General features: G+C 41.2%; 4 protein-coding genes across 5 annotated transcripts; 3 read left to right on the top strand and 1 right to left on the bottom strand.

Annotated features, from left to right (window-relative positions):
* Nucleotides 1–303: 303 nt before the first annotated feature.
* LOC116301582 (etoposide-induced protein 2.4 homolog) lies at nucleotides 304–4,197 on the bottom strand. The gene is made up of 10 exons (XM_031710662.2): nucleotides 3,981–4,197; nucleotides 3,506–3,575; nucleotides 3,188–3,254; nucleotides 2,735–2,871; nucleotides 2,556–2,629; nucleotides 2,374–2,449; nucleotides 1,821–1,926; nucleotides 1,246–1,357; nucleotides 777–848; nucleotides 304–699 (listed from the first exon to the last, which is right to left on the bottom strand). Exons 1-10 carry the CDS (start codon nucleotides 4,160–4,162, stop codon nucleotides 570–572), a joined length of 1,026 nt encoding a protein of 341 aa, XP_031566522.1. The 5' UTR covers nucleotides 4,163–4,197; the 3' UTR covers nucleotides 304–569.
* A 718-nt stretch (nucleotides 4,198–4,915) lies between these two features.
* Nucleotides 4,916–12,483, top strand: LOC148913541 (uncharacterized). Of its 2 annotated transcripts, none has more exons than XR_016120080.1 (2): nucleotides 4,916–12,279; nucleotides 12,426–12,483. XR_016120080.1 is itself a non-coding variant. In XM_089031855.1 (2 exons), exon 2 carries the CDS (start codon nucleotides 5,487–5,489, stop codon nucleotides 11,910–11,912), a length of 6,426 nt encoding a protein of 2,141 aa, XP_088887981.1. In that variant the 5' UTR covers nucleotides 4,916–5,086; nucleotides 5,233–5,486; the 3' UTR covers nucleotides 11,913–12,483. The 2 variants fall into 2 exon arrangements, 1 of the variants encoding a protein (XP_088887981.1); XM_089031855.1 differs by having other exon boundaries at nucleotides 4,916–5,086; nucleotides 5,233–12,483.
* A 101-nt stretch (nucleotides 12,484–12,584) lies between these two features.
* LOC116301756 (coadhesin) lies at nucleotides 12,585–15,803 on the top strand. The gene is made up of 7 exons (XM_031710873.2): nucleotides 12,585–12,832; nucleotides 13,376–13,532; nucleotides 13,703–13,935; nucleotides 14,151–14,333; nucleotides 14,411–14,607; nucleotides 14,700–14,921; nucleotides 15,523–15,803. The coding sequence occupies exons 1-7, from the start codon at nucleotides 12,754–12,756 to the stop codon at nucleotides 15,709–15,711; spliced, it is 1,260 nt and encodes a 419-aa protein (XP_031566733.1). The 5' UTR covers nucleotides 12,585–12,753; the 3' UTR covers nucleotides 15,712–15,803.
* Nucleotides 15,804–19,484: 3,681 nt separating this feature from the next.
* Nucleotides 19,485–23,219, top strand: LOC116301741 (uncharacterized). Its single transcript, XM_031710852.2, has 10 exons — nucleotides 19,485–19,702; nucleotides 19,846–19,917; nucleotides 20,102–20,161; nucleotides 21,028–21,102; nucleotides 21,405–21,479; nucleotides 21,582–21,653; nucleotides 21,756–21,839; nucleotides 22,085–22,156; nucleotides 22,524–22,592; nucleotides 23,124–23,219. Exons 1-10 carry the CDS (start codon nucleotides 19,485–19,487, stop codon nucleotides 23,197–23,199), a joined length of 873 nt encoding a protein of 290 aa, XP_031566712.2. The 3' UTR covers nucleotides 23,200–23,219.
* The last annotated feature ends 21 nt before the right edge of the window (nucleotides 23,220–23,240 follow it).

The following is a 23,240-nucleotide window of genomic DNA, read 5'->3' as shown; positions in this document are numbered from 1 at the left end:
GGCTCCACAGGCTACTCACTAAGGTTTTGTTGGTTTGGTTTTTGTTGCTGTTCGAGAGGGCTGGGTGAAAACGAGGAAGACTATGGCGAGCAGGGGAGGGAAAGAAAAGATCGCTCTCCCTCTTCTCTCATTAGGTACTAGTCCCGCTCGGTCAACTCTCAGCCAACACAGGAAGCCCAGTATAAGAAAGGAGAGAGAAAAGAGCAGAAAAGAGATGCCTGAGGGGGGTCAGGCTAGTTAGAGCAGTTAAGCAGTCAAAAGCCCTCCTATTGGTATCACTTTTAAAAGTTCCAACAAATCAACCAATATCTCAGGGTTTTTTATTAATCTTTGTTTTTACAATATTAGCAAAAAGAAAGTCATAAATATATTTATTTTTTAATATTCATTTTTTGAGACGTGGGTCTATTAGTGAGGGTGAATTACAAACAAGTCTCTCCTCCCCCCATAAGGGGGTACTAGAGACGTGAGGGAGGGGAGGAAGGGGACTGGTTTTGTACATCTGGTTGTTGTGGTCTTGACTCTGATGTTGATTTGTGGAATACCTTGTTCGTTAACCATACCACATGTCATGAGGGAGGGGAGGAAGGGGACTGGTTTTGTACATCTGGTTGTTGTGGTCTTGGCTTGGATGTTGATTTATGGAATACCTTGTTCGTTAACCATACCACTAATCTAAACACTCTGATTGGAAATTGACTGAAAGCAATACAAATTAGATTGTTATTCTCTTCTATATTGAAGAAGTATTTAGATGAAGACATTGCTGAACTTACTTTGTTTCAGACACATTAGCTTCATTGCCACTGATTATGAAGAGAGGGAAAAGGATTGCGAACACACAACCACTGAAAAACAAAATCATACTTTAAGAGATGAAAGAAATCTTCTGCAATGGTATCAAGGATTAAAATGATAGAGATGACAAGGATGATTAATGATGATGATGATGATGATGATGTAAAATGATGATGATGGTGGTGGCGATGATGATGGTAAAGATTGTTATGGTGATGCAAATGATGATGATTTATAATGATGATAACTGATGCTGGAAATGATAAGGATTGATAAAGATAACAGAAATATGATGATTGATAGAAAATATTGATGATGGTGATGATTGAAAATGATAGTGAGGGTGACCATGATGATAATGATGATAATGATGGTGATGATGATAATGATGATGATGATGATGATGATCACTGTTGATCATGAAAAAAATAGTCACATACTACCAACCTGACAAAAACAGATGAAGGTAAAGCAGTCATCAGTGCTAATGGCAGACCAAATCCAACAAAGTAAGGCCAGTTGGATTCTATGTATGCTAAGCGTTTAGGAGCTGACCAATCTATGAAACCACAACACCACTTCACCTACTGTACATTCAGGGACTGCAGACAAGGAAAAGCTGGGAAATGGAGCTGTATGCTCCCTATATTTAACTCCTGTTTCCTCCCTCTCCCCTCCCAATTCTATGTGATGATGGTGCTACATATGCATGGGAAGGTTGGAGAGCAATTTATTATGTGACCTGGGGTGCTTACCATTTACCAGGAAAAAACTGGAAATTCCAGTTAAAAAACAAATGGTATGTATCATTCTGATCAGGAAGTTCAGGAAAACTTGTTCTTTCATTTGAGGTAATCCACTTTCCCCACTCTTTTTGGTTCATTAGTATATGTGTGTACCATTTTTCAAAAGTCAAACTTCCCACCTTTTCTTATCATTAGCAAATAAATTTCTAATCTGATGGATTGGTGTAAATGATAAGTACCCCTCGCCTGTCATTGAAAAACAAGAGAGATACTTACCCATATTGACCCATTTGTACTCAAAAGCATAAAGAGAATAGAGTAGACACATATGGATTAAACTTGCTAAAGGGCCAAGGACTGGTAAAAAACCCACTAGCATACCCTGAGGAATAAATAAATCAATGATGTATTCATTTAGAAAAATCTTACTTCCTGCCTGGAAACATAAACACCAACTAACAAATCAGATCAAGATGGTGTTTCAAAATGACACCCACTCTTGTTGGAGGACACACGAAGATACCCATCAATACTGTGTGATGCACTTCACTGTTTTGAAACCCTTTGTTGATACCACACCTGGGCATTCAATTAATTCTGAGACACCCATTTATGTTTGAGGAAATCACCCATGTTGGAGAACACCCACCCATGTTGGAGGATACCTGCCCATGTTTGAGGACAACTGCCCATGTTAGGGAGCAACCACCCATGTTGGAGGACACTCACCCATGCTGGAGGTTACCTGCTTATTGTTGAGGACAACTGGCCATGTTAGGGGGCAATCACTTATGTTGGAGGACACCCACCCATGTTGGAGGATACATACCTGGATTAAGAAGAATGCTTGTAAGAGAACACTAAATGCAAAGTCTGCTATACTTCTGCTCACATAACTTGATACACTGCAACATCACAAAACAAGATAACATTAATTTATGAATCATATCATTTATGGACTAACAATGTTGAAATAATGAAAGCTATACAATTAACAACATTTTGCCATACCTTTCTCCCCTTGATATATGCACAAGGCCAAGAGGTCTACCTCTGTTTTTCCGATACGCAGAGTCAGCTATTTCCTGGAATATTAAGAAATATTCCAGGAAAACACAAAAAAATACACCAGCTTTAATTGTCATTCATTTATGATAATTAAGCTATTATTTCTTGCACACTATTCTTACCTGGAACCAGAGAGAATTTAATGGTTTACTAAGCCAGAATAAGGGAAGCACCCACAACGCTCCAAAAACATATGACAATGCTGGTCCCATCCAATACCAGACACTACTATGATGAGTTGAACTACCAGAAACTAACTCTATAATAAACAATGATAATCAGTAATACTTCTATACTACATGGTTAAGTTCTAGTACATATTTTCTTTTTTTATGTCCAGGGGTTTAACTATTTAGTTTCCATCTTTTCTTTCAAAAATTGGAAACCTTTTGGGAAAAGCAAAGGAACAGAAAAGTAAATCACTAGCTATCAAAGACTTTGAAAATTTAGTCATTGGGGTAATTATAGACCAATAACCATCATTTGAAGCCCTGCTTAGATGTCAAATAGTTGGATATAACATAAATAATATTGTGTGGATTACGTCTGAAAATCTACATATCAGATTTGCTTACCAAATACTAGGTGCGTGAGCCACTGCAGAGCCGGAATGATGTAGCTTTCAAACAAAAATATACTCAACTGCAAAAAAAGACAATTTGGAATATTTTTTCAATATGTAAGTGCCATATTAAAATATTCCGAATATCAAGAGGGGGCTTAGGTTTTTGCTTCTGTTTTCTTTTCTTTTCCCTAGTTTCTTCTCCAGCCATGATGCTCCATGTCTAGGATCTGTGACTGACAGTAATGAGGGCTGCCAAGTATTAGCAACCCTTGACAAAAATAAATGGTCCTTCATGAATGTCTTGTAGTGTATTAACCAATTGACTTACCCAGAAAATACCCCCATTAAGTAGACAGCACTGAACCATATTCTTCAATATTTGTTTAGCTGGTTGGGTACTACAGGAATAAAATAACAGACGATGGTTGTAATAAATGAATTAAACACAGACAGCCCCTGTGTTTGGAAAGGTATTGGTGATGGAGATAGAATAGAATACCTATTCTGGGTAGCATCTTGATATCACATAACAGCCAAAAACAAAAACAGCAACAACAAAAAACAACTAAAGTAAATAACACAATTTTAAAATCTTATCAATCAAACTAAATATTGGAATCTGTAAAACTTGCATAAGCCTGGCTCATCGAAGACAACATATTTCATTCAACATCTTGGGGGAAAATAAACGATATGACTCGATAGCCATTTAGAGATGCTTACTGAAGCACTCCATCAACTATAAGTAAAATCGTCCTTAGAAAAGCGAGCTTTGTTTTTTAATAAACATTAAAAGTCTTTACTTGTCTGTTTTTGGACGTGTTCTCATCCCTCGAAGTTGGCGTTGATTTTCGACCAATTTTCTCTGTTTTTCTTCCTCTTTCTTCTCCGTTTCACTGTCTAGTCTAAATATAGCTGTAATACCGAGGAGAGAATCTTTTAAACCGTTGCCAAAGCCGAGAAAAAAGGGTTTAAATTCACTCATTTTTGACGTGAAGCTTTTACTCTAGCTTCTCTTTGTTTTTTACTATGGTCAAAATATTGGAGCCCAGGACTACGCTGAAAAGCCTGTCCAAGTGCATCTGGGAGTTGTTTCCATTATTCTAGTTCGGCTTTTGATTTTTTAATGTTTTTTTTTCTACATTTTTTCTTTTTTGTGTTCTTATGCGCGCTTTTATTTAGAGAAAGTTTTTCCATCCTTTGTAATCCGTAGGTTTTTCTGTCCCTTATATTTAAAGAAACGCCTCAAATCCAAAGCCTCAGTGTTCAGTGATTCTCTTGGTAAAAGCGCATTACATTTCTCGACAAAGGACGGGAAAATTAATTTCAAACTAGACTATAGTTTATTTATTTCACAAAAAAATTTTCCAAAAGTTTGCAAAAAAAAAAAAAAATCCTCATCCTCTCCATTCCTTTCCTGTACTTTCCCTTCCTTATGATTGATTTCTTTTTATCGTTTCCTTTCATAGGTTAACCAGGGTTATTACTTCGGTGTCTCGAGACCTATCCTATTACTTCACCTAATGACCAATAATCGCGCTCCGAATCCAATCATTAATTTCCATTTCCAGAGCATAATTAACAAACCAGTTCGTCAAAATTATTTCCAGCGAGATATCAAGTTTTTCTAAGTCTTTTATTTTTAACTCCCCAACATTCAGAAGAAGAAATGATAATACTATAAAGTAATGAAAATGAAATCTCAAAAAACAACGTACTATCGGATATACTGTGTAGCTGTTTCCATAGTAATCAGCGTATTCAGCAATTATTTGATTGACAAGAGATTAACTTAATCTCTTAGCGTTCTACCCTTTTAATTCAGTATAGTGTAACACTCGTTTGAAGTAAGACGAACTTTCGGGATTAATATCTTTATGTAATTGTTTTGACTGACCCGCCAACGTTGGTAAGTCCTCAACCTTATTGTATTTCTTTTAATCTGTAGCACAACTGATTACTTTGTTGTGTATTTCACCTTGTGAATCATTTTCCCATAAGTAACAACAATTGTAAACAGAGCAATAGGCTAACTATAGATAATCCTTATTTTAGTTGACCAGATCATTACCAGATTCAATAGTGCAAGAATAAAAAGGATTTGCGTACTCAACTATGGCAGTGGTTTCCTTTTGATACGATATTATTGAGAAATCCCGTACAGTCAACAACGAGGGAATCCACCGAGAGATAAGTCAATAAGTGATTCTATATTCACCAACGATTCCTTTGTGAAACTGTGAAACTCTAAATGTGAAACTCTTATAGTTAATGTGAAATAACTGCCGTTTTAAAGTAAACGTTGCATAATGTTGGAACCAGAGAAAGAAACTACGAAGGAAAGCACGACCACAGAAATATGCGAAGCACGATCGGAATGTCGCTTGCGAACACGTACCGAAAAGGGTCTTGAAATGGACTTACAAAACGCAAAAAAGAAGAGAACCAAGGCAGGAAAGGATCTTAATAAACGAATACAGGATTCTTATGAATTACTGAGAATTCCTTCTGATCTTGTAAAGCTTACCGCCAGTATTGACGGTCTAGAAATGGAAATGAATAGATTCAGAGCTATTAACGACCAAGTGCTTGACCTCTTGATAAAGATGGGTGATGATAAAGATAACAAAGACGACGGTCAATTTACAACGCTGTGGGAGTCCTCCCTGGAGTGTATGGCCGACTTAAAAACAAAGAAAAAGGAGTTAGAGTTCGAGAGATCGGAGATGCTATCACAGAGATCTTCTAAGAGGAGCAGTCGTTCATCGAGAACGTCGAGATCTAACGCCCTATCGATCGCAAAACAAGCTATAATCGAAGCCACGACGCTAAAAGAGAAAATGAGAAGCTTGCAGAGACGACAGGAAATTGACAGGCAAAAAGACGAATTAAAACGACAACAAAGAGAACTACAACGCCTTGAAGAAGAGGAGGAGCTCCGAGGAGAGTTAAACGCCGCAGAAGCCATCAAAGGATTACTCAGTAAAGACGCCGAGGACGAGAAAACTGAAGCTGGGAAGGGAGAGATAGCCATCCCCACAGCAATACAAGACCCGTGGGATATCTCCCAGCTTAGTCAATACACCACCAACAAACGTGACGTATCCGACGTCATTAATCCTGTTACCAAAGAAGTCACGCCACCCACCAAGAAAACAGAATATGAACACACAGGAAACCCAGCAGCTGGAGTTAAAGGGCAGTACACAGGAAACCCAGCTGCCGAAGTTAAGAAGTCGTACACAGGAAACCCAGCAGCTGAAGTCAAAACGCTGTACACAGGAAACCCAACTGAGGAAGCCAAAGTAAAGGAACCATTACACATAGGGCGTCCAAGTCAACGCGAAACGGATGAAATAGACCTAGGAGCAATTCTGGAGAAAAACGGATCGACAGGAATACAAGCGAGACTCCAACCCATAAGGAACCCTCGTATGAGTGGAATTATCGATCCGGCCACACCCCAATTTAGAGCCAGCTCCACTCCAGCGACGTCTTACACCTCGCCACCAATGGACATCTCCTGGCAGCTTCAGTCCATCCAAAGAGAAAGCACCGAAATCCAGAGACAGCAAGTCCATCTCCTGAAGCGTCTCATGCTACCAGCGCCAAAACCGCCAATCTTCCAAGGCGACATACTAGAATATCCAAAGTGGGAGAGTGCTTTCGAGGCTCTGATAGAAGAAGACGGCGACCCAAGTCGTAAGCTTTACTACCTCGGGCAGTATACAGGGGGAGCAGCCCAAAGAACCATCAATGGGCTGCTCGGACTTCGCACGGAAGATGCCTATACTCGTGCCAGGAAGATGTTGAAAGAACGCTATGGCAATCCATATAGAATCTACGAAGAATACAGAAAGAAGCTGTTCAGTTGGCCAACCTGCAAATCGGGGATGGAACTCCAAGAGCTAAGTGACTTCCTTGTGATGACGCAAGAAACCATGAAAACAGTTGGTTACTTAAGGGAGCTTAATAGCCTCATGTTCATTCGTCAGCTCGCTACAAGACTGCCAGCTTACTATTGCAACAGGTGGAGGGAGAGCGCCAAGAGGATTGAAGCCAAGAAGAGCGAGTATGCATTCAATGACCTTGTGGAGTTCGTTCAGGATGCCGCCTCTGATGCAACACATCCAGTGTTCTCTTTAGAATCACTATCAGCTACGAAGAAAGAACTAGACACGAACAAAGAAAAGGGCGGTTACCTAGCAGGACGAAACGCCCTAAGGAATGAAACCAAACGTTCACAAGGATCGACTTTCGCTACTTCCGTTTCAAGACACGAGATCACAAAAGAAAGAGCAAACAACTCATCGAACAACTCGTATGTGCGCATGTGCCCCCTCTGCGATAAGCCTCACGAACTCGAGCGCTGTAAAATCTTTCTTGAAAAGTCGCCAAAGGAAAGAGTGGAGGTCTGCAAGTCGAAAGGCGTCTGTTTCGCATGCCTTACGAAAGGGCACATGGCAAGACGCTGCAGGAAGAAGGCCGAATGCGGTGTTTGCGAGAAATCACACGCAACCCTGCTCCACTTTGATACTAAAGTTGATGCAAGTAAACCAGCCTCAGAGACAGCTAAAGCAACCAACCACTGTATCAAGGTCTGTCACCTGAATGACTGCAACAACGCCAGGACCTCCATGATAGTCCCCGTTTGGGTATATCACCAAGATAACGAGGATCGTAAGGTAGAAATGTATGCCGTTTTGGATGACCAGAGCGACACATGTTTCATCACAGACGACGCCTGCTCTCAACTATCCTTGTCTGGTCCGGAAATAACATTGGAGCTAGGAACAATGCATTCCGTCGAAAATATCTTGACAAGAAAAATCGAAGGACTGGTTGTCTCTCGCCAGGACGGAGAAGTTAACATACCTCTTCCAAGAGCGTACTCAAGGGATCAGATACCTGCTAGACGCGAACAGATACCAAGACCGGAGATCTCAAGGGGGTGGAAACACCTCGAACCAATAGCGGACCAGATACCACCATACAGAGAAGAACTAAAGATCGGCCTCCTAGTTGGCAACAACTGTGTTCGCGCTATCAAGCCAAGACAAGTTGTCCCTGGGAATGCAACTGACCCGTACGCTATGCGCACAGCTCTCGGCTGGGGTGTCATAGGCGCAGAGGTGGTAGGAAGTGATTGCGAAGAAGGCAGCGTTAGATGTCACTATGTCGCGACTAAGAGGATGGATACGGACCACGGGACGTCTTTCCTTATCCCGCAGCCCCCATCTCACAAGGAGGTTATGACCCCTCTTGCCGTGAAAAGGATGTTCGAGCACGAGTTCCCTGAAATGCAATGCTCCGACAAGTCATTATCACAAGAAGATATAAGGTTTATGAAGATGATGACCGAGCAGATCCACAAAACCGAGGACGGCCACTATGAGATGCCGCTACCATTAAGAGAAGACGGCCTGAGTCTTCCCTGCAACCGAAGGCTCGCAGAGGTACGCTTGAATCAACTGAAGACCCGTTTCGACAAGGATCCAAAGTATAAGCAAGATTACGTCACCTTCGTCGAGGACATGTTAGCAAAGGGCTATGCAGAAGAGGCACCGAACCACTACGAAAGGGTATGGTACGTACCTCATCACGGTGTCTACCATGCGAAGAAGCCAGACAAAATAAGAGTCGTTTTCGACTGCTCAGCCAGGTACGAGGGCCACTCTCTGAATCAACATCTACTCCAAGGCCCCGACTTAACGAACACTCTTGCGGGCGTACTATGTCGGTTCCGTCAAGAGTCAGTATGCTTCGCCTGCGATATCGAAGGTATGTTCTGTCAAGTTCGCGTAAATGAAGAACAGCGCGACCTCCTTCGATTCCTATTCTGGGATAAGGGAAACACGAGTTCCACTCCGAAGGAGTACCGCATGAGAGTCCATCTCTTCGGTGCTACGTCTTCGCCCGGATGTGCCAACCTAGCCTTAAAGAAGACAGCTGACGACAATGCACAAGGCCACGAGAACGCCGCTAAGTTCTTGAAGACAAACTTCTATGTAGATGACGGACTCATGTCCACCGCTACGGCCGCCGAAGCCGTGTCACTCATCAAAGATGCCCGTGAGATGTGCGCAAAGGGAGGCTTCAAACTTCACAAGTTTGTATCCAATAGTAAAGAAGTTCTAGAGTCAGTGCCAGTCGATGACAGGGCGAAAGGAGTTAAGGAACTCAACTTGGATCAAGATGCTCTACCCATCGAGAGAGTACTTGGTGTGGAATGGTGCGTAGAAAATGACACTTTTCAGTTTAGAGTTCATCTGAAGGATAAGCCCCTAACAAGAAGAGGAATCCTGTCTACAGTTAGTTCCATCTACGACCCTCTAGGTTTCGCCGCCCCATTCATGCTTCGAGGCAAGAAGATACTCCAGTTATTGTGCAAGGAAGGCGTGGGATGGGACGATGACATACCAGGCTCGTTGCGACATGAATGGCAGCTGTGGAGGGAAGAACTGCCCTTACTAGAGAAGATGAATATTCCCCGATGCCACAAGTCGGATGGATTTGAATCTCCCAAGATAGTTGAGCTGCACCACTTCTCTGACGCCAGCGTTGACGGCTACGGCCAGTGTTCCTACTTACGTCTGGTGAACGAGAAGGACGAAGTTCATTGTTCATTCGTCGTGGGGAAAGCTCGCGTATCGCCACTGAAACCAGTAACGATACCTCGTATGGAGCTTGCTGCAGCAGTAACGTCGGTAAAGGTCAGCCAAATGCTTCACAAGGAACTGACGTTACCAGTCGACAAGGAGGTATTTTGGACAGACAGCCAAGTAGTCAAGGCCTACATTAATAACGAAGCGCGTCGTTTCCACACGTACGTAGCGAACCGCGTGCAGCAAATAAGAGACCACACAGACCCTACCCAATGGAAGTACGTGGAAGGTAGGAGCAACCCAGCGGACGACGCCTCCCGCGGCCTGAGTCCAAGAAGTCTTTTACGGACTTCAAGATGGTTGCAAGGACCTTCCTTTCTATGGGAGCTCCAAGAGAAATGGCAAGACTTCACCAACGACACGTACGAGATATCAGCAGATGATAAAGAGGTTAAGAAGTCGTCCGCATTTTCCACAGTCGTGAAGGAATGTTCAACACTAACGAAGAGACTTGGCTACTTCTCGGACTGGTTTCGAGCCAAACGAGCCGTGGCCAACTGCCTGAAATACTTGAGGATTCTGAGGTACCGAGTTCAGAAGAAGTCCACTCCAACGAGTACTATGCAACCAATAGGCACAACCCCTACAATTGTAGAGCTCCAGGAAGCAGAGCGTATTATCTTGAGAGAAGTTCAGCAGGATGCCTATGTCACAGAGATGAAAGAGCTATCAACTGGTAGGGAGAACCCCACCAACGGCAGCAGAGCTGAACAGCGCGAACTGAAAAGAAAGTCAGACCTGTATCGCCTCGATCCCTTTATCGATCAACATGGCATTCTGAGAGTCGGTGGCAGAATCAAAAATGCGAGTATCGACTTCGGGCTCAAACATCCTGTTATAGTTCCCAAGGACAATCATATTTCATACCTTATCGCTAAGAACTGCCACGAGTCAACCAAACACCAAGGAAGAGGCCTAACCCTGAACGAGATACGTTCCTCCGGCTACTGGATAGTCACTGGTGGCCCGATGGTCTCAAAGCTGATCCACGATTGCGTTACCTGCAGAAAGCTGAGAGCATCAGGGCAAGAACAGAAGATGGCTAACCTGCCGAGCGATAGACTGGAGCCGACACCCCCATTCACCTATTGTGCTGTGGACTATTTTGGTCCCTGGATCATTAAAGAAGGGCGCAAAGAACTTAAGCGTTACGGCGTACTGTTTACCTGTCTTTTCTCCAGAGCGATCCACCTCGAGACAGCCAACAGTCTAGACACCAGCTCATTCATCAACGCTCTAAGACGATTTATATGCCGCCGTGGTCCAGTCCGACAACTCCGCAGTGATAGAGGGACTAATTTTATTGGCGCGCGCAGAGAGCTACAAGAAACCTTGACTGAGATGGATCATGAGGCTGTGAAGAAAGAACTGCTGAAGTCCAATTGCGATTGGATTGAAATGAAGTTCAATGTCCCATCCGCAAGCCACATGGGCGGCGTCTGGGAACGTCAGATAAGAACGGTGCGAAGCGTTCTATCAGCCTTACTCTCCAACTGTGGCAGTCAGCTAAATGATGAAGCTCTTCGCACATTCATGTGTGAGGCCGAAGCCGTAGTCAACGGACGGCCCCTGACGGTAGACGGTAGAACCGCGCCGATAGAAGCTCTCACACCGAACCACTTCCTAACGATGAAGAGCAAGGTCATACTACCACCCCCAGGGAATTTCCAAGAGGCTGACCTCTACTCCAGGAAGTGGTGGCGACGAGTCCAGCATCTAACCAACGAATTCTGGACTCGATGGAGGAAAGAATATTTACTGTCTCTCCAGGAACGGCAAAAGTGGACGCGTCAACGACGCAACATGGAACCTGATGACATCGTTCTGATCAAGGACGACGATAGTCCCCGCAACCAATGGCGCCTATCCAGAATAACAGAAGTAATCCGTGACGACGACGGGCTTGTGAGAAAGGTGAAGCTGCTCGTTGGTAGCCCCAACCTATCACCACGCGGCAAAAGAAATGGACAGCTATCTGTCTTGGAAAGACCTATCCAGAAGTTAGTGCTATTGCTTCAGAAACAAGAAAACAGCAGACCGGGAATCCCCGTCGAGGAGCCAACCAAGTAACCAGCGCAAGCCACGGTGGTGTCCACAAAAGCCGACATCATAGTATAGGATAGGGACTTTATAGAGGACTCATGTTTTCTTTTCTTTTCTTTTCTTTCATTTACATATTATAATTGGTTACGGTTTATATGTTTAAAGAACTTTGATGATTTAGGTATTTTTGTAAATTGTTACCAATTTAGGGGAGCCATGTAGCTGTTTCCATAGTAATCAGCGTATTCAGCAATTATTTGATTGACAAGAGATTAACTTAATCTCTTAGCGTTCTACCCTTTTAATTCAGTATAGTGTAACACTCGTTTGAAGTAAGACGAACTTTCGGGATTAATATCTTTATGTAATTGTTTTGACTGACCCGCCAACGTTGGTAAGTCCTCAACCTTATTGTATTTCTTTTAATCTGTAGCACAACTGATTACTTTGTTGTGTATTTCACCTTGTGAATCATTTTCCCATAAGTAACAACAATTGTAAACAGAGCAATAGGCTAACTATAGATAATCCTTATTTTAGTTGACCAGATCATTACCAGATTCAATAGTGCAAGAATAAAAAGGATTTGCGTACTCAACTATGGCAGTGGTTTCCTTTTGATACGATATTATTGAGAAATCCCGTACATACTGGCTTTTTTATTAATTTTCGCAAGCGGAAGTTCAAAATCACTGTTTATAAGTCTAATTAGAAAAAAAGACTTCAACATACAATTATACTCTTGTTAAATTACTTAAGGCTCAAGAAAGAACTGTCGGCAACCAGAGCGCAAATCAATTTCTTCGTTGTATAATATTTTTCCGGAGGAGAGACTCTTGATTCAAGTGACAAACTCGATCGGCACAACATGCAGCGAAATACTGCAGAAGTACTTGTTTTCCTTATTTGGGTGGTGGCCGCGTTCATAACGAAAACTGCTGAAAGCTGTGAGTAATTCGTTTAAAGCTAAAAACCAGCTGAATTTGTCTATGAGACTATGATGAATATTTATTTATTTACTGACATTCGCGGATTAGTTTAGGTTTTAATTTTCGAGGACTTCTCGAGTAAAGCGAATTCTTATCGAATCAAAGTGATTATCTCAATTGTATAGAAACTTCAAGAGAATCGAGTTGATCGTTGTGGTTTTGTAAATGACTGATGCCGTGTCAAACTGTACCACGAAGGGAGTCGTTCGTATACCGTGCCTTGGAAAGACAAACACGTCAAATTGTCAAAAAGAATCGTCACGTCAAAAGTCTCTTTACGAAGGTCATTCCTTTCATTCGATTACAGTTAGTTTTAACTTGAGAAATCTTTATGGAAAATTAAAACACTCTACCTTTTTTTCGAGCTTCACCCATACTACATACGTTTTCAAACTTTTAAAAAGCATATTCTCCTCCTTTTTTCCCTCATTTTTTCTTACATCAATTTTACATTCTCTTGGCGTTAAGAGTTATTTACTTATTATGTATTGTTATTCTTAGCTGCCTCCTGTCCCAGGGTTGAGAAAATTGGATGCTTCATTGATACCCTCATACCCAGGCCTCTACCCGAGCTGCTGCTGACTGACCGCGATCCCACTGATCCAGTGTACAGCGGTAACACAATTAATTGGTATAATTTCATGGATTATCTAAAAGGGTAAGAATTAACACTTAATTCAAATCATTCTGAACTTAATGTAAATTTTGAACTTTCAACAAATGCCAGAGCCCGACATACTTACTGCGCATGCTCGACAAAATTCCAAAGAGCATGCACTGTAAAGGAAATGACAGAGCTGTATGACGTGCGCATGTCTTTTGTCTTAGTTTGGTATGCCGCTGTGCAGAACGGACAAAGGAGCGAGGATTCACTCACTTTGGTCTTCAGTTCTACGGCGAGTGCTGGAGCGGGCCTGATGCAGAATCGCGCTTTGCTATGCATGGTCCATCTAAACAATGTCTGATGGGGCTGAGTATTCCGCCGGCATACTGCAACAGAACGGACACCAAGGCCTGTGTGGGAGGACCTCACCTTAATTACGTATACAAGATCGAAGAAGGCAAGTAAAAATAACTACAGCAGTGTTTTTATTGCCAGAAAAATTCACAGTACAGGGGTGACGTACCATGACACGGTGTCGTGACCAAGCAAACTGTGAGTAGATAAGATGTGATTTTGCTCGCTGTGATTGGTTCTTTTCCTTCCTGTGCCAGTGCCACGTGCTAGCGGTGACGTTTCAAAGTCATACAAATTTGATATTATCATTTTTGCCAGATCGGCCTAAAGACCCTATTGATGGCAAGTGGTCACCATGGGGACCGTGGACTTCATGCAGCACTACCTGTGGGCCTGGGACTAGATCACGTATTCGAGAGTGTACCAATCCTCCTCCTGAGAATGGCGGGAAAACCTGCGCGGGGAATGAAACCCAGCATGGAGACTGTAACGTTGGAAAATGTAAAAAATGACATCAATTTTCTTAAACATTGTATATATTTTTTGATTTTTGGATCTTTGTTTGTTTCTCCTCAAAGGTCCCACTCCATGTCACCGTGACCTTGACCTTGGCCTGGTGCTTGACTCTTCGAGTAGTGTCGGCGTAGAAAGATACCAGACAGCCAAGGAATTCCTAGTTAACTTGGTGACCAACGCCCAGGGCTCGTTCAAAGGAACAAGAATAGGAATCATAGTCTACAACCAAGAGCCTCAGTTACAGCTTACTTTTAATCAGGTTTGTGGAGTGGTTTATGTGTTTTGGGCTTCCTGTGGAGCTGGGTGATGGTCTGGTTGACTAGACATAAATCTATTATTGTTGTTTTGCAGACTGCAGCGCTCTCGCTGGGTGAGATCATGAATGTCATCAGGGCTATTCCCTATCTTCACGGAGGGACACGAACTGACAAGGCACTACTCAAAGCTGCTACGGACCTTTACACAAAGAAGGGAGGAGACAGAGAGTCAGTGGCTAATGTTCTTCTTGTCGTTACGGACGGACGGACCAACCACCTTAGTGAACCTTATGGAGATGCGCTAAAACCACTCAAAGTAAATGTAGATAAAACGAGATTCATCACATGGTGTGGGGGGAGGGGGAGGGGGAAATGGACTAAGTTGAATCACGACTAAGCAATTTAGAAATTGGGAGAGCCTACGTAGAAAGCAGTTAATATATAATGTGTTTATAAAAATACAATGAATCACACCTTGTAAAATAGATAAAACAATGATAGAATATACCAAATTCAAAACTCGCACCGATGTGAGGCTTAAGTTGTGAACAAAGGGATCTGGCGTGACTCAAAGTAATTTGGCGTGATTCAAAAGTCACAGGGCGATTTTTGAATTTGGTCTATGAAATAGATCTTCTGAACAAATCACATCAACTGAGCGCTATGTAGGTTCTCCCATCGTAAGTTAACTTGCTTTACTTTGGTTTTACGGAGGGAGGAAACCATCCAGACAACCATTTTGCTTGTTATTCGACAACATAACACTCTTTAAATGCACTCTCGACCCTATAGCCCTGTCACTCTTACTGCGCATACTCGACGGAATGGCATACGCATGCGCAGTAAGAACTCTGAGGTTGAGAGTGGTTGTACTTACAAAGACACTGAGAATCATTTCTATGGGTGATGCTTTTCAGGAACGCAAGGTCCACGTCATCGTAGTGGGCATCGGTGAGGGCGTCAAAAAGTCAGAGTTACTACAAATAGCCATGGGAAACCATAACCACGTGGTTACTCTAGCAGACTACCAGGATTTACAGGCCAAGCTAAGCGACATCGTAGATGAAGTGTGTAGCGCGGGAAATGGCGTCAACCGAATGATTTGAACTATGTATAGTCACGTGAGTTAGATATAACACAGGAATCCCATGTATTCTTTGATTTATTCTTGTTGTATTAAAAGTTAAGCCTAAACTTTGCATGTATTCCAGTAATATGTGTTTCAGTGTACGAATTGTATTAGAAATCATGCACTCTCAACCCGTCTTTCATCTCCAAAGTCATCTGATTACTGCGCATGCTCCACTATCGACGAAATGTCTTGGGACGACGTTTTGTCAACGTATAGTACTTGAACTTTGCTAAACCTCATGCGCATGCTCGAAAAAAGCAGTAAATAAAGTTAAATTTATTCCTTTGTGCTGACTATAAGAAAAGCAGGCGTCAGTGATAGGTTGATCTAAGACGAAAGTACAAATCGTGCTTGCATGTTTTTGGTTTTGGTCTTCGGCTGCTGATTCTAAAAAAGGTTTTACTAATCTATTATTATAAAAACACAGTTAGACGACTGAGTTTATCTTATTTTTTGTCTTATTCTAATCTTATAAACACTCCTTTCTACCACCCTTTTTCTCTTTTACTCCGACGAAGGACTAGCGTCCGAAACGTCAGTACGTTTTTTCATCTTTTCACGGTGTATATTTTACGTTTTTATCATTTAAGTTTAGAATGATGTTGGAGCCGGATTTTGAATATTATTAAAAGACTTTCTGCAATTTCCTAATGAAACCCGGAACGTGCCATGCAGCAAACAATTACTACAAGCCACCTTAACTGCGCCTGCTTACTTCAGACAAAGTTTACATATAGTTTTACTTCTGGGAAGACTGGTTATCACTTTATTGACTGCGTAATTTAGGACCATACTTCCAGACATCGAGTGCTGAACCGTCGTATGGCAGCGCGAAGCATTTACGGCTACGCCGGAGATTTCGGCCCCGACACCGCTATCCCTGGATTTACAGACTGATCAGGAAGCTCGGCCGAAGCCTAAGGGAGAGGTTAGTCGGCCCCTAGACCGTAGATGATTAACCCCTTGCTATGACCAGCAGACCCGATATGTGGCATGTGTCGCTGATGGTTTAACTCCATAGTCATTCCTTTACATGTGGGATGCGTCTTAGGAAACTAGCCGTGACATAATTCACACACAAATTTCTTGAAGTAAACACTATTAGTATTAGTATGATATTAGTATATTCGCTGTACAGGTGAATATAACGTGCATGCGCACACTCGATTGTCGAAGGCACTCGTCTCTATAAAGATTCCCCGATATTCACTTGTTAATATTGTTAGATAAATATTCAATAATAGATGGCAAAAAAATTAAATGCAAGGTCAAGCAAAAGACTTATCTAACTCGATTATCTAAATTGTATGGTCGAAAGAAAAGTTATCCTAAAAAAGTTAAAAAGAGAGAAAGCAAGATTTTGTTTTGCAACGGATTTGTATATCATTAGCATATCCCCTGTCACTTAATATGAGGACATAAACTGAATTCCCCTTCGATCGAAATGGTTTCGAACCTACAGGTTTTTTTCCGGATGCGCACGTCCCAGCTTTCTGACCTCAAGAACAGAAGACAAAACCATTGTAATGCAAGCCAAAACTAAAACAGCTCTGTTAAAAATCTCTTTAACCAATAAACTGATTAAAAAGGATCGAGGGTCTATGATGCAGTCCAGTTGAAGGGAAAATTATACAGACGTAAAACACCGCACTGTAAATACAAGCATTTATAAGGTAAGTCAAAGCTGGAGAGTTAATTCAATTAGCAAATATTTATAAAACGTCAGTTCTGTGGACAACTCTGTCTTAACTTTAGGTCTCCAGCGATTGAGAGAAAAGTAATAAATACTCGAAGCATCATAATCATAATCTTTACTAAGGAAGATAGCAAAAGTATAAATACGAACAAGGCTTGTAATTGAGTTATAAACTTATCTATACTTCACATCGGCTCGCTGCGTGTGATTGCGGTGCTTGTGTAAAAGTGAAAGTATGTACTCTTTTTTCTTTATGATTTATAAACCTTCATATCTATACACACTCTCTGGTGATTTTTATAATCCCCCACGCACTAACAACAACACAATTGCAGTTTTTTTGTGTGTGTGTTGTTGTGAGTGCGTGGGGGATTATAAAAATCACCAGAGAGTGTGTATAGATATGAAGATAAGCAAGTCCTTCAATGTCTCGATTGAAAAATTATCAAGAAAAGATTTATAAACCGAAAATGCCTTTCTTTGGCCGTCAGATTTTACAGTTTTAATCATGAATTCAGTTTATAAAACTAAAACAACCACCCTTTCCTGCTCCGTGTATTGTTTTCATACTAGCCTTGAGTAATAGTGAACATGAAAGAAATGTGAAAGGGAAACTTATGAGTAGTTAGTTTTTGATTGTCTCCGAAAACTCTAGTTCTTTTGGGAATTCAAGTGTGAAATATTGCCAGAAATAGACTGACGGCTGCTGAAATAGAAAGATTTCCCCTTTTACAAGTGAAACTCTCGATAAGCCGTACTACCCCGCTTCGTTTTTATGGCACACACTAAAATCTTATTCATTCACTAAAATCTTATAAATTAGATTCAAATTAATTTGATACTGAGCCGCGAAGTTCGTTGCCGATATTTGATCAGGGACGGCGGAGCAGTTTTTTGATTGGGGGGGGGGGGGGGGGGGGGAGGAGGGCTCAATAGTGACATTGTACGTATGGCAACGTGGGGGGGGGGGGGGGGCTGAGATTAGTGAAAATATATTAAAATTTCACAAAAAGCCCCCCCGGTTCCGCCGTCCCTGTTGATATAAGAAAATCATTTTCCATATTTGACGGACGGCTAACAATTCGAACGGCCTACTGACCTTGCGAAACTAAGTTTTAACTTAACAAAAGGGCTATTGCATCACTTTTCTGCTTTTATTTCAGTGTTTTATTACATTTTGTTTCAAATCGAGTCACTGCCTTTATTTCTTCCGCAATTTTTGAGAAGGTTAAGATTTACTCGGTTACAACTGCACGCGTTTTGGCGCGAAAAAATTCCCGCCAAATCCACAAGTATCCCAACTTGTGGGGGAATGAAAAATTGGACAATTATTTGTCATTTCATAGTAGTATAAACAAAAACCTAACAAAAGGGCGGTCATCTATTACTAATTTTTCATATAGTTCAGAGATGATATTCATAAATAAGAATGCACGTCGTGTCGAGTCCATTCATTCATCTGAGTTTCACACGCGGCTCAGCGGTTGCTTGTGAATATAAAGCGACATTAGCACAATGTCCTTCATTCGGAAAAGCGTTCGCTCTTTATCCTTCATTTTCTTTGTTTTGGCTTACCAAAAAGCAAGAAAGAACCGGCTTACGAGTTTATTATAGCATTCAGCTCATGGAAGAAGTTCTTTTGTGTGCAAAGTGGCTTAACATTTCGAGACACTCAAATATTCCTGTCACACGACATTATCACAGGAAAGCTAGAGAGGAAAAATATTCGAAGGAAGCTTGAAGTAGCTTGAAGCTCAAAAAGAAAACAAGGTTATCCAGCGATAGCTGTGTGGTACTATACTTTGGTTTGTATGAAATTGGTGGAGTTCTCTGTTAATTATTCTGTTTATAACGGCCGCTAATTAAGAACTATTGACCCAAACAAGAGAATATGAAAACAAAATATCATAGACGTAAAATAGTACTGATAAACAACGTGCAAAGCCCGCGTTTGTCTACCTGCCTGCCTGCCTTATATATGTCTTCGTTTCTTTTTATTCCTCAGAATATCTTACATTTGATTTTGATAATCAACAAAATATCGCGTAAAGATGAACACTTCTACTTACATTCTCGTGGTATTTTACTTGCTCTTGAACTGTTATACGTTCGTTGAACCAAAACGTCCCACATTGACGAATTCAACACATCACTGCCCTCGACCCAACGTTGGGACGTGTTCCTGCGAGTGGACTGGGGAGTATTGCAGAGTGACTTGTGCTGGACTCGATTCCCTGCCAAAGAATCTACCGCCGAAGTTGGTGGAAGTGTAAGTTTAATGCTTGCATGATAAATTTAATTTTATGTAACCCCCAAAGGACCTCAGTGTAAAGTAAGTAAAGAAAATGATGTCGACGTCCAAGGACGAAGGCGCCCATTCATTCACTCAAATTTCAAGTTTTTTTTTCGTAGTTATATTCACAAGGGAACCATTTCTGAAGTACCCGAAGATTTCTTCACGCCTTTTGAACTACTTCAAGTCTTGTGAGTATGAAATGGAAAAGATGATAATAGACCAATCAAAATAAGATCAATTTGGGTTGACGTTTTCTCATTTCAGACACGTTTAGTCATTCTCTTGAGTATAAGATTCTTTTTTTCAGTTTTTACGACCGTTAAACAAAGAAATGATACTCTAGGGAATGACACATTCTCTTCTGTTTTGCAGAATGATTCAACATAACAAGGTGTCCAATAAATTTCGCTTGCCCAAAAACACATGGAATGTGTAAGTTTTTACGTATTTTGGAATTTATAGAAAATTATTTCTACATATGGTGATTTTTGGTTACTCGATCTCTTAATGCTCGCAAACACGCTGCAGCTACTACTTGGTATGATACTTGTAGCAACATTTGTTTCTAAGGATGTTATTCGTAACAACCTTCCCTGCAAAAAAAGGAAAACCTTTGTTGTATGTCCGTAATATTCCAGCAACACAAACGTGTAGTGCACAATAGAGGCTTTGCACCATCACTTGACTGCAGGCATGCATGGTTTTCTATGAGAAAAAATCCATTTTCCAAGGGGCCGAAAAGACTCGTTGTTGCATGTGCCTCCTGTCATGGCTGCCATCACGTGTTGGTGCAAAGACTCTATATAGACCCCTTGCATGTGACATCAAAGCAGCTCAATCTGGGGGTCAATTATCAATTTTTCCTTCTTCAATTCTCTTTCAATTCAATTCAATTTATTCAATTGTTTTGACCCCCAGGTAAGGATTTAGTGCAAGAGGTCTAGTATCTTTTCAGTGAAAGAGTTGCCGAATCACGGGTGCTTTCTTTTAACCCTGAAAAACCAGAAATTCTGATTGGAAAAACAAATGGTACGTGCATGTCATCTCAATCGAAAAGTTCCGGAACACTCGGTATTCCGATTTAAGGAATCCTTTTTTCCTGCTCTTTTCGGTTTCAGTTTTCCAGTAGACGCGTGTACCATTCGTAAGAATAAAAGTTTCCGCCCTTTTCTTACCATAAGCAAAAGAATTTCCAATTTTGTCGACAGAGCACGCGTTTCTTTTCGTATCCGCAAATTATTGTAACATGCGCAATTAATTAGTTTTCTGATCAGTCGATGCTGCATGGTTTATTCCAGGGATCTTACAGGAAATATGATGAAGCCATCTGATCTCCATGGCATGTTTGATGGACTAAAGAAAATACATCAGATGTGAGATCATTTAATAACTCTCTCTCTCTGTTTCTCCCTGTTCCTTCCTGTTCCTCCCTGTTTCTCCCTGTTTCTCCCTGTTCCTCCCTTTTTCTCCCTTTTTCTCCCCTTTTCTCCCTTTTTCTCCCTGTTTCTCCCCTTTTCTCCCTTTTCTCCCTTTTCTCCCTGTTTCTCCCTTTTCTCCCTTTTTCTCCCTTTTTCTCCCTTTTTCTCCCTTGGTTTCTCCCTGTTACCCTATCAATCTTTCTTTTGTTTTTATGGTGTCGGAATTTCACTGTTTAATGTATCCACTTTAATTTAAGAACTCTTTCCGAAAATCAACTGCAAGACAATCTTTTACCAGGAACTTTTCAAGATATAAGCAAGCTGAATAGTCTGTAAGTATACGGGTACGCGTACGGGTACGCGGGCGAGTAACGTAACTCGGTTTGATTCAAGACCCTCACTTCTAGATTTTGTCTTTCTTTTATTTGTTAAAGGATCATTGAAAGTTCTCACATGACTGACATCAAAGAAGGCACTTTTGTAGGTCTGAGTAACCTAGTTAAGCTGTAAGTCATCCCGTCTGAATTTGCTGAATTTAACAGCCATTTAAAAATTGCTAGAGTTCATATTACACGTAGTGTTTATATTTTTAAATATGTTGTTTTTAGGGAACTTGTTCGTAATAACATTCATACTCTAAGAAAAGGCACTTTTAAAGGAATCAAGACTTCAAAAGACAACGCCATGGAACTGTAAGTACCTAGAACTCTGAATAGCGCACCATCACGTGATGGCAGCCATGACAGGAGGCAGGAACAATTGAATCTGGTCTCATCTGATTTACATGAGAAAGAATTCAGTCTCCCAGTGGGAAAAGACTCTCTTGTTGTGTCTCCTGTCATGGCTGCCATCACGTGATGGTGCAAAGCCTTTATTAGAGACCTAAAGAGACCTAAAATGACGTCGAGGTTTGCAGTCTGAGACCTTTTCGTTCTAGGTATCTGAAATCAAATAATTTACATGTTATTGAAGATGGGACTTTTAAGGACTGTTTGGAAATAAAAAGATTGTGAGTATGAACTACTTTTTGTTTCGTTTCGTTTATTTTGTTTTATTTTATTTAGTATTTTTTCCTTCCTTGCTTCGTTCCTTCCTTCCTCTTTTCCTAATTGCTTCTTTGCTTTGTTTGCGTCTTTAATTGCTTGCTTGCTTGTTTCCTCGTGCGTTCGTTAGCTTGTTTGCTCGTTTCCGCACTTGTTTCCTTCCTCCCTCCCTCCCTCCCTTCCTCCCTCCCTCCCTCCCTCCCCCCTTCCCTCTTTCTTTCTTTTTTTCCTTCTTATTTCTTCGATAAGTCAATTCTTTTTGTCCTCTCTTCCGTATCCAATCCTTCCTTCCTAAGTTTGAAGTCGATTGAGCTTTAATATTTTCAATTCAAGGGAACTGTCTTTCAATAATTTAACAAAGCTTCCCGACCTGCATGGGCTGTCAAAGTATGTTGAAAAACTGTAAGTATACTTAAATTAAATTAAATTGAAGTGAAATAGTCGCCAATTAAGTTTTCCTTGCCAGAGGCTGTTTAAATATACGACACAGCCCACACTCACTATACTACTTCATTTAGGCCAGTTATCGTACGACTGAGAAAAGTTCAGTCCGCCGTATGCGTACTTTGCCGCAACCGTAATGTTTTCTAGATTTGATTGGCGGATTTTCTTTCTCACGCCATGTAATTCTAGGTACTTCACCGTGACCTTGGCGTTACCATTTCCGTGCTGTGTTTCGGGTATTTGATTGGATGGAGAGTAAATTATAGTGCTATGTGATTGGTCTAGTGCAATGCGATCGGTCTGCCGCATGCCTTGCCGTGTCTTTTCACAGTCATACAAAAACTGCTTTAATATTCTAAGCATAAAACACGCATCCAACAAGTTTTCATGGCATGAAAGCGTAATCCCCCCCCCCCCCCCTTCCTACCTTACTTTTTCTGCATCTAGTAATTTTAAAATCCCTAATTTTGTTATATTACAATTTTTTAGCGATTTTACGAATAATAGAATTACGGATTTTAGCTCTCTGAACAAGTATGGAATCATTTCTATAATGGAGCTGTAAGTAAAGCCATGAGAGCAAATACGGTTTATTATATTTGTCAT

This window comes from Actinia tenebrosa, unplaced genomic scaffold, assembly GCF_029948245.1.
Source record: "Actinia tenebrosa isolate PJP-AT-01 unplaced genomic scaffold, QUT_ActTen_1.0 PGA_scaffold0__85_contigs__length_37466705, whole genome shotgun sequence".
Classification (NCBI taxonomy): Eukaryota; Metazoa; Cnidaria; class Anthozoa; order Actiniaria; family Actiniidae; genus Actinia; species Actinia tenebrosa.
The sequence above is the reverse complement of the archived record's forward strand: the minus strand, read 5'-3'. Positions and strand labels throughout refer to the sequence as shown.

Bases quoted from the DNA above. Each gene is read 5' to 3' on its own strand.
- LOC116301582 (XM_031710662.2), bottom strand. From the start codon at position 4,162: ATGAGTGAATTTAAACCCTTTTTTCTCGGCTTTGGCAACGGTTTAAAA. The intron at 1,927-2,373 runs GTATGTATCCTC...TTTATTCCTCAG, and splicing joins AAGCATTCTTCTTAATCCAG to GGTATGCTAGTGGGTTTTTT. The intron at 700-776 runs GTAAGTTCAGCA...TATTGCTTTCAG, and splicing joins GCTAATGTGTCTGAAACAAA to TCAATTTCCAATCAGAGTGT.
- LOC148913541 (XM_089031855.1), top strand. From the start codon at position 5,487: ATGTTGGAACCAGAGAAAGAAACTACGAAGGAAAGCACGACCACAGAA.
- LOC116301756 (XM_031710873.2), top strand. From the start codon at position 12,754: ATGCAGCGAAATACTGCAGAAGTACTTGTTTTCCTTATTTGGGTGGTG. The intron at 13,533-13,702 runs GTAAGAATTAAC...CTTTTGTCTTAG, and splicing joins TTCATGGATTATCTAAAAGG to TTTGGTATGCCGCTGTGCAG. The intron at 14,922-15,522 runs GTAAATGTAGAT...GATGCTTTTCAG, and splicing joins ATGCGCTAAAACCACTCAAA to GAACGCAAGGTCCACGTCAT.
- LOC116301741 (XM_031710852.2), top strand. From the start codon at position 19,485: ATGAACACTTCTACTTACATTCTCGTGGTATTTTACTTGCTCTTGAAC. The intron at 21,480-21,581 runs GTAAGTATACGG...TATTTGTTAAAG, and splicing joins ATAAGCAAGCTGAATAGTCT to GATCATTGAAAGTTCTCACA. The intron at 22,593-23,123 runs GTAAGTATACTT...ACAATTTTTTAG, and splicing joins TCAAAGTATGTTGAAAAACT to CGATTTTACGAATAATAGAA.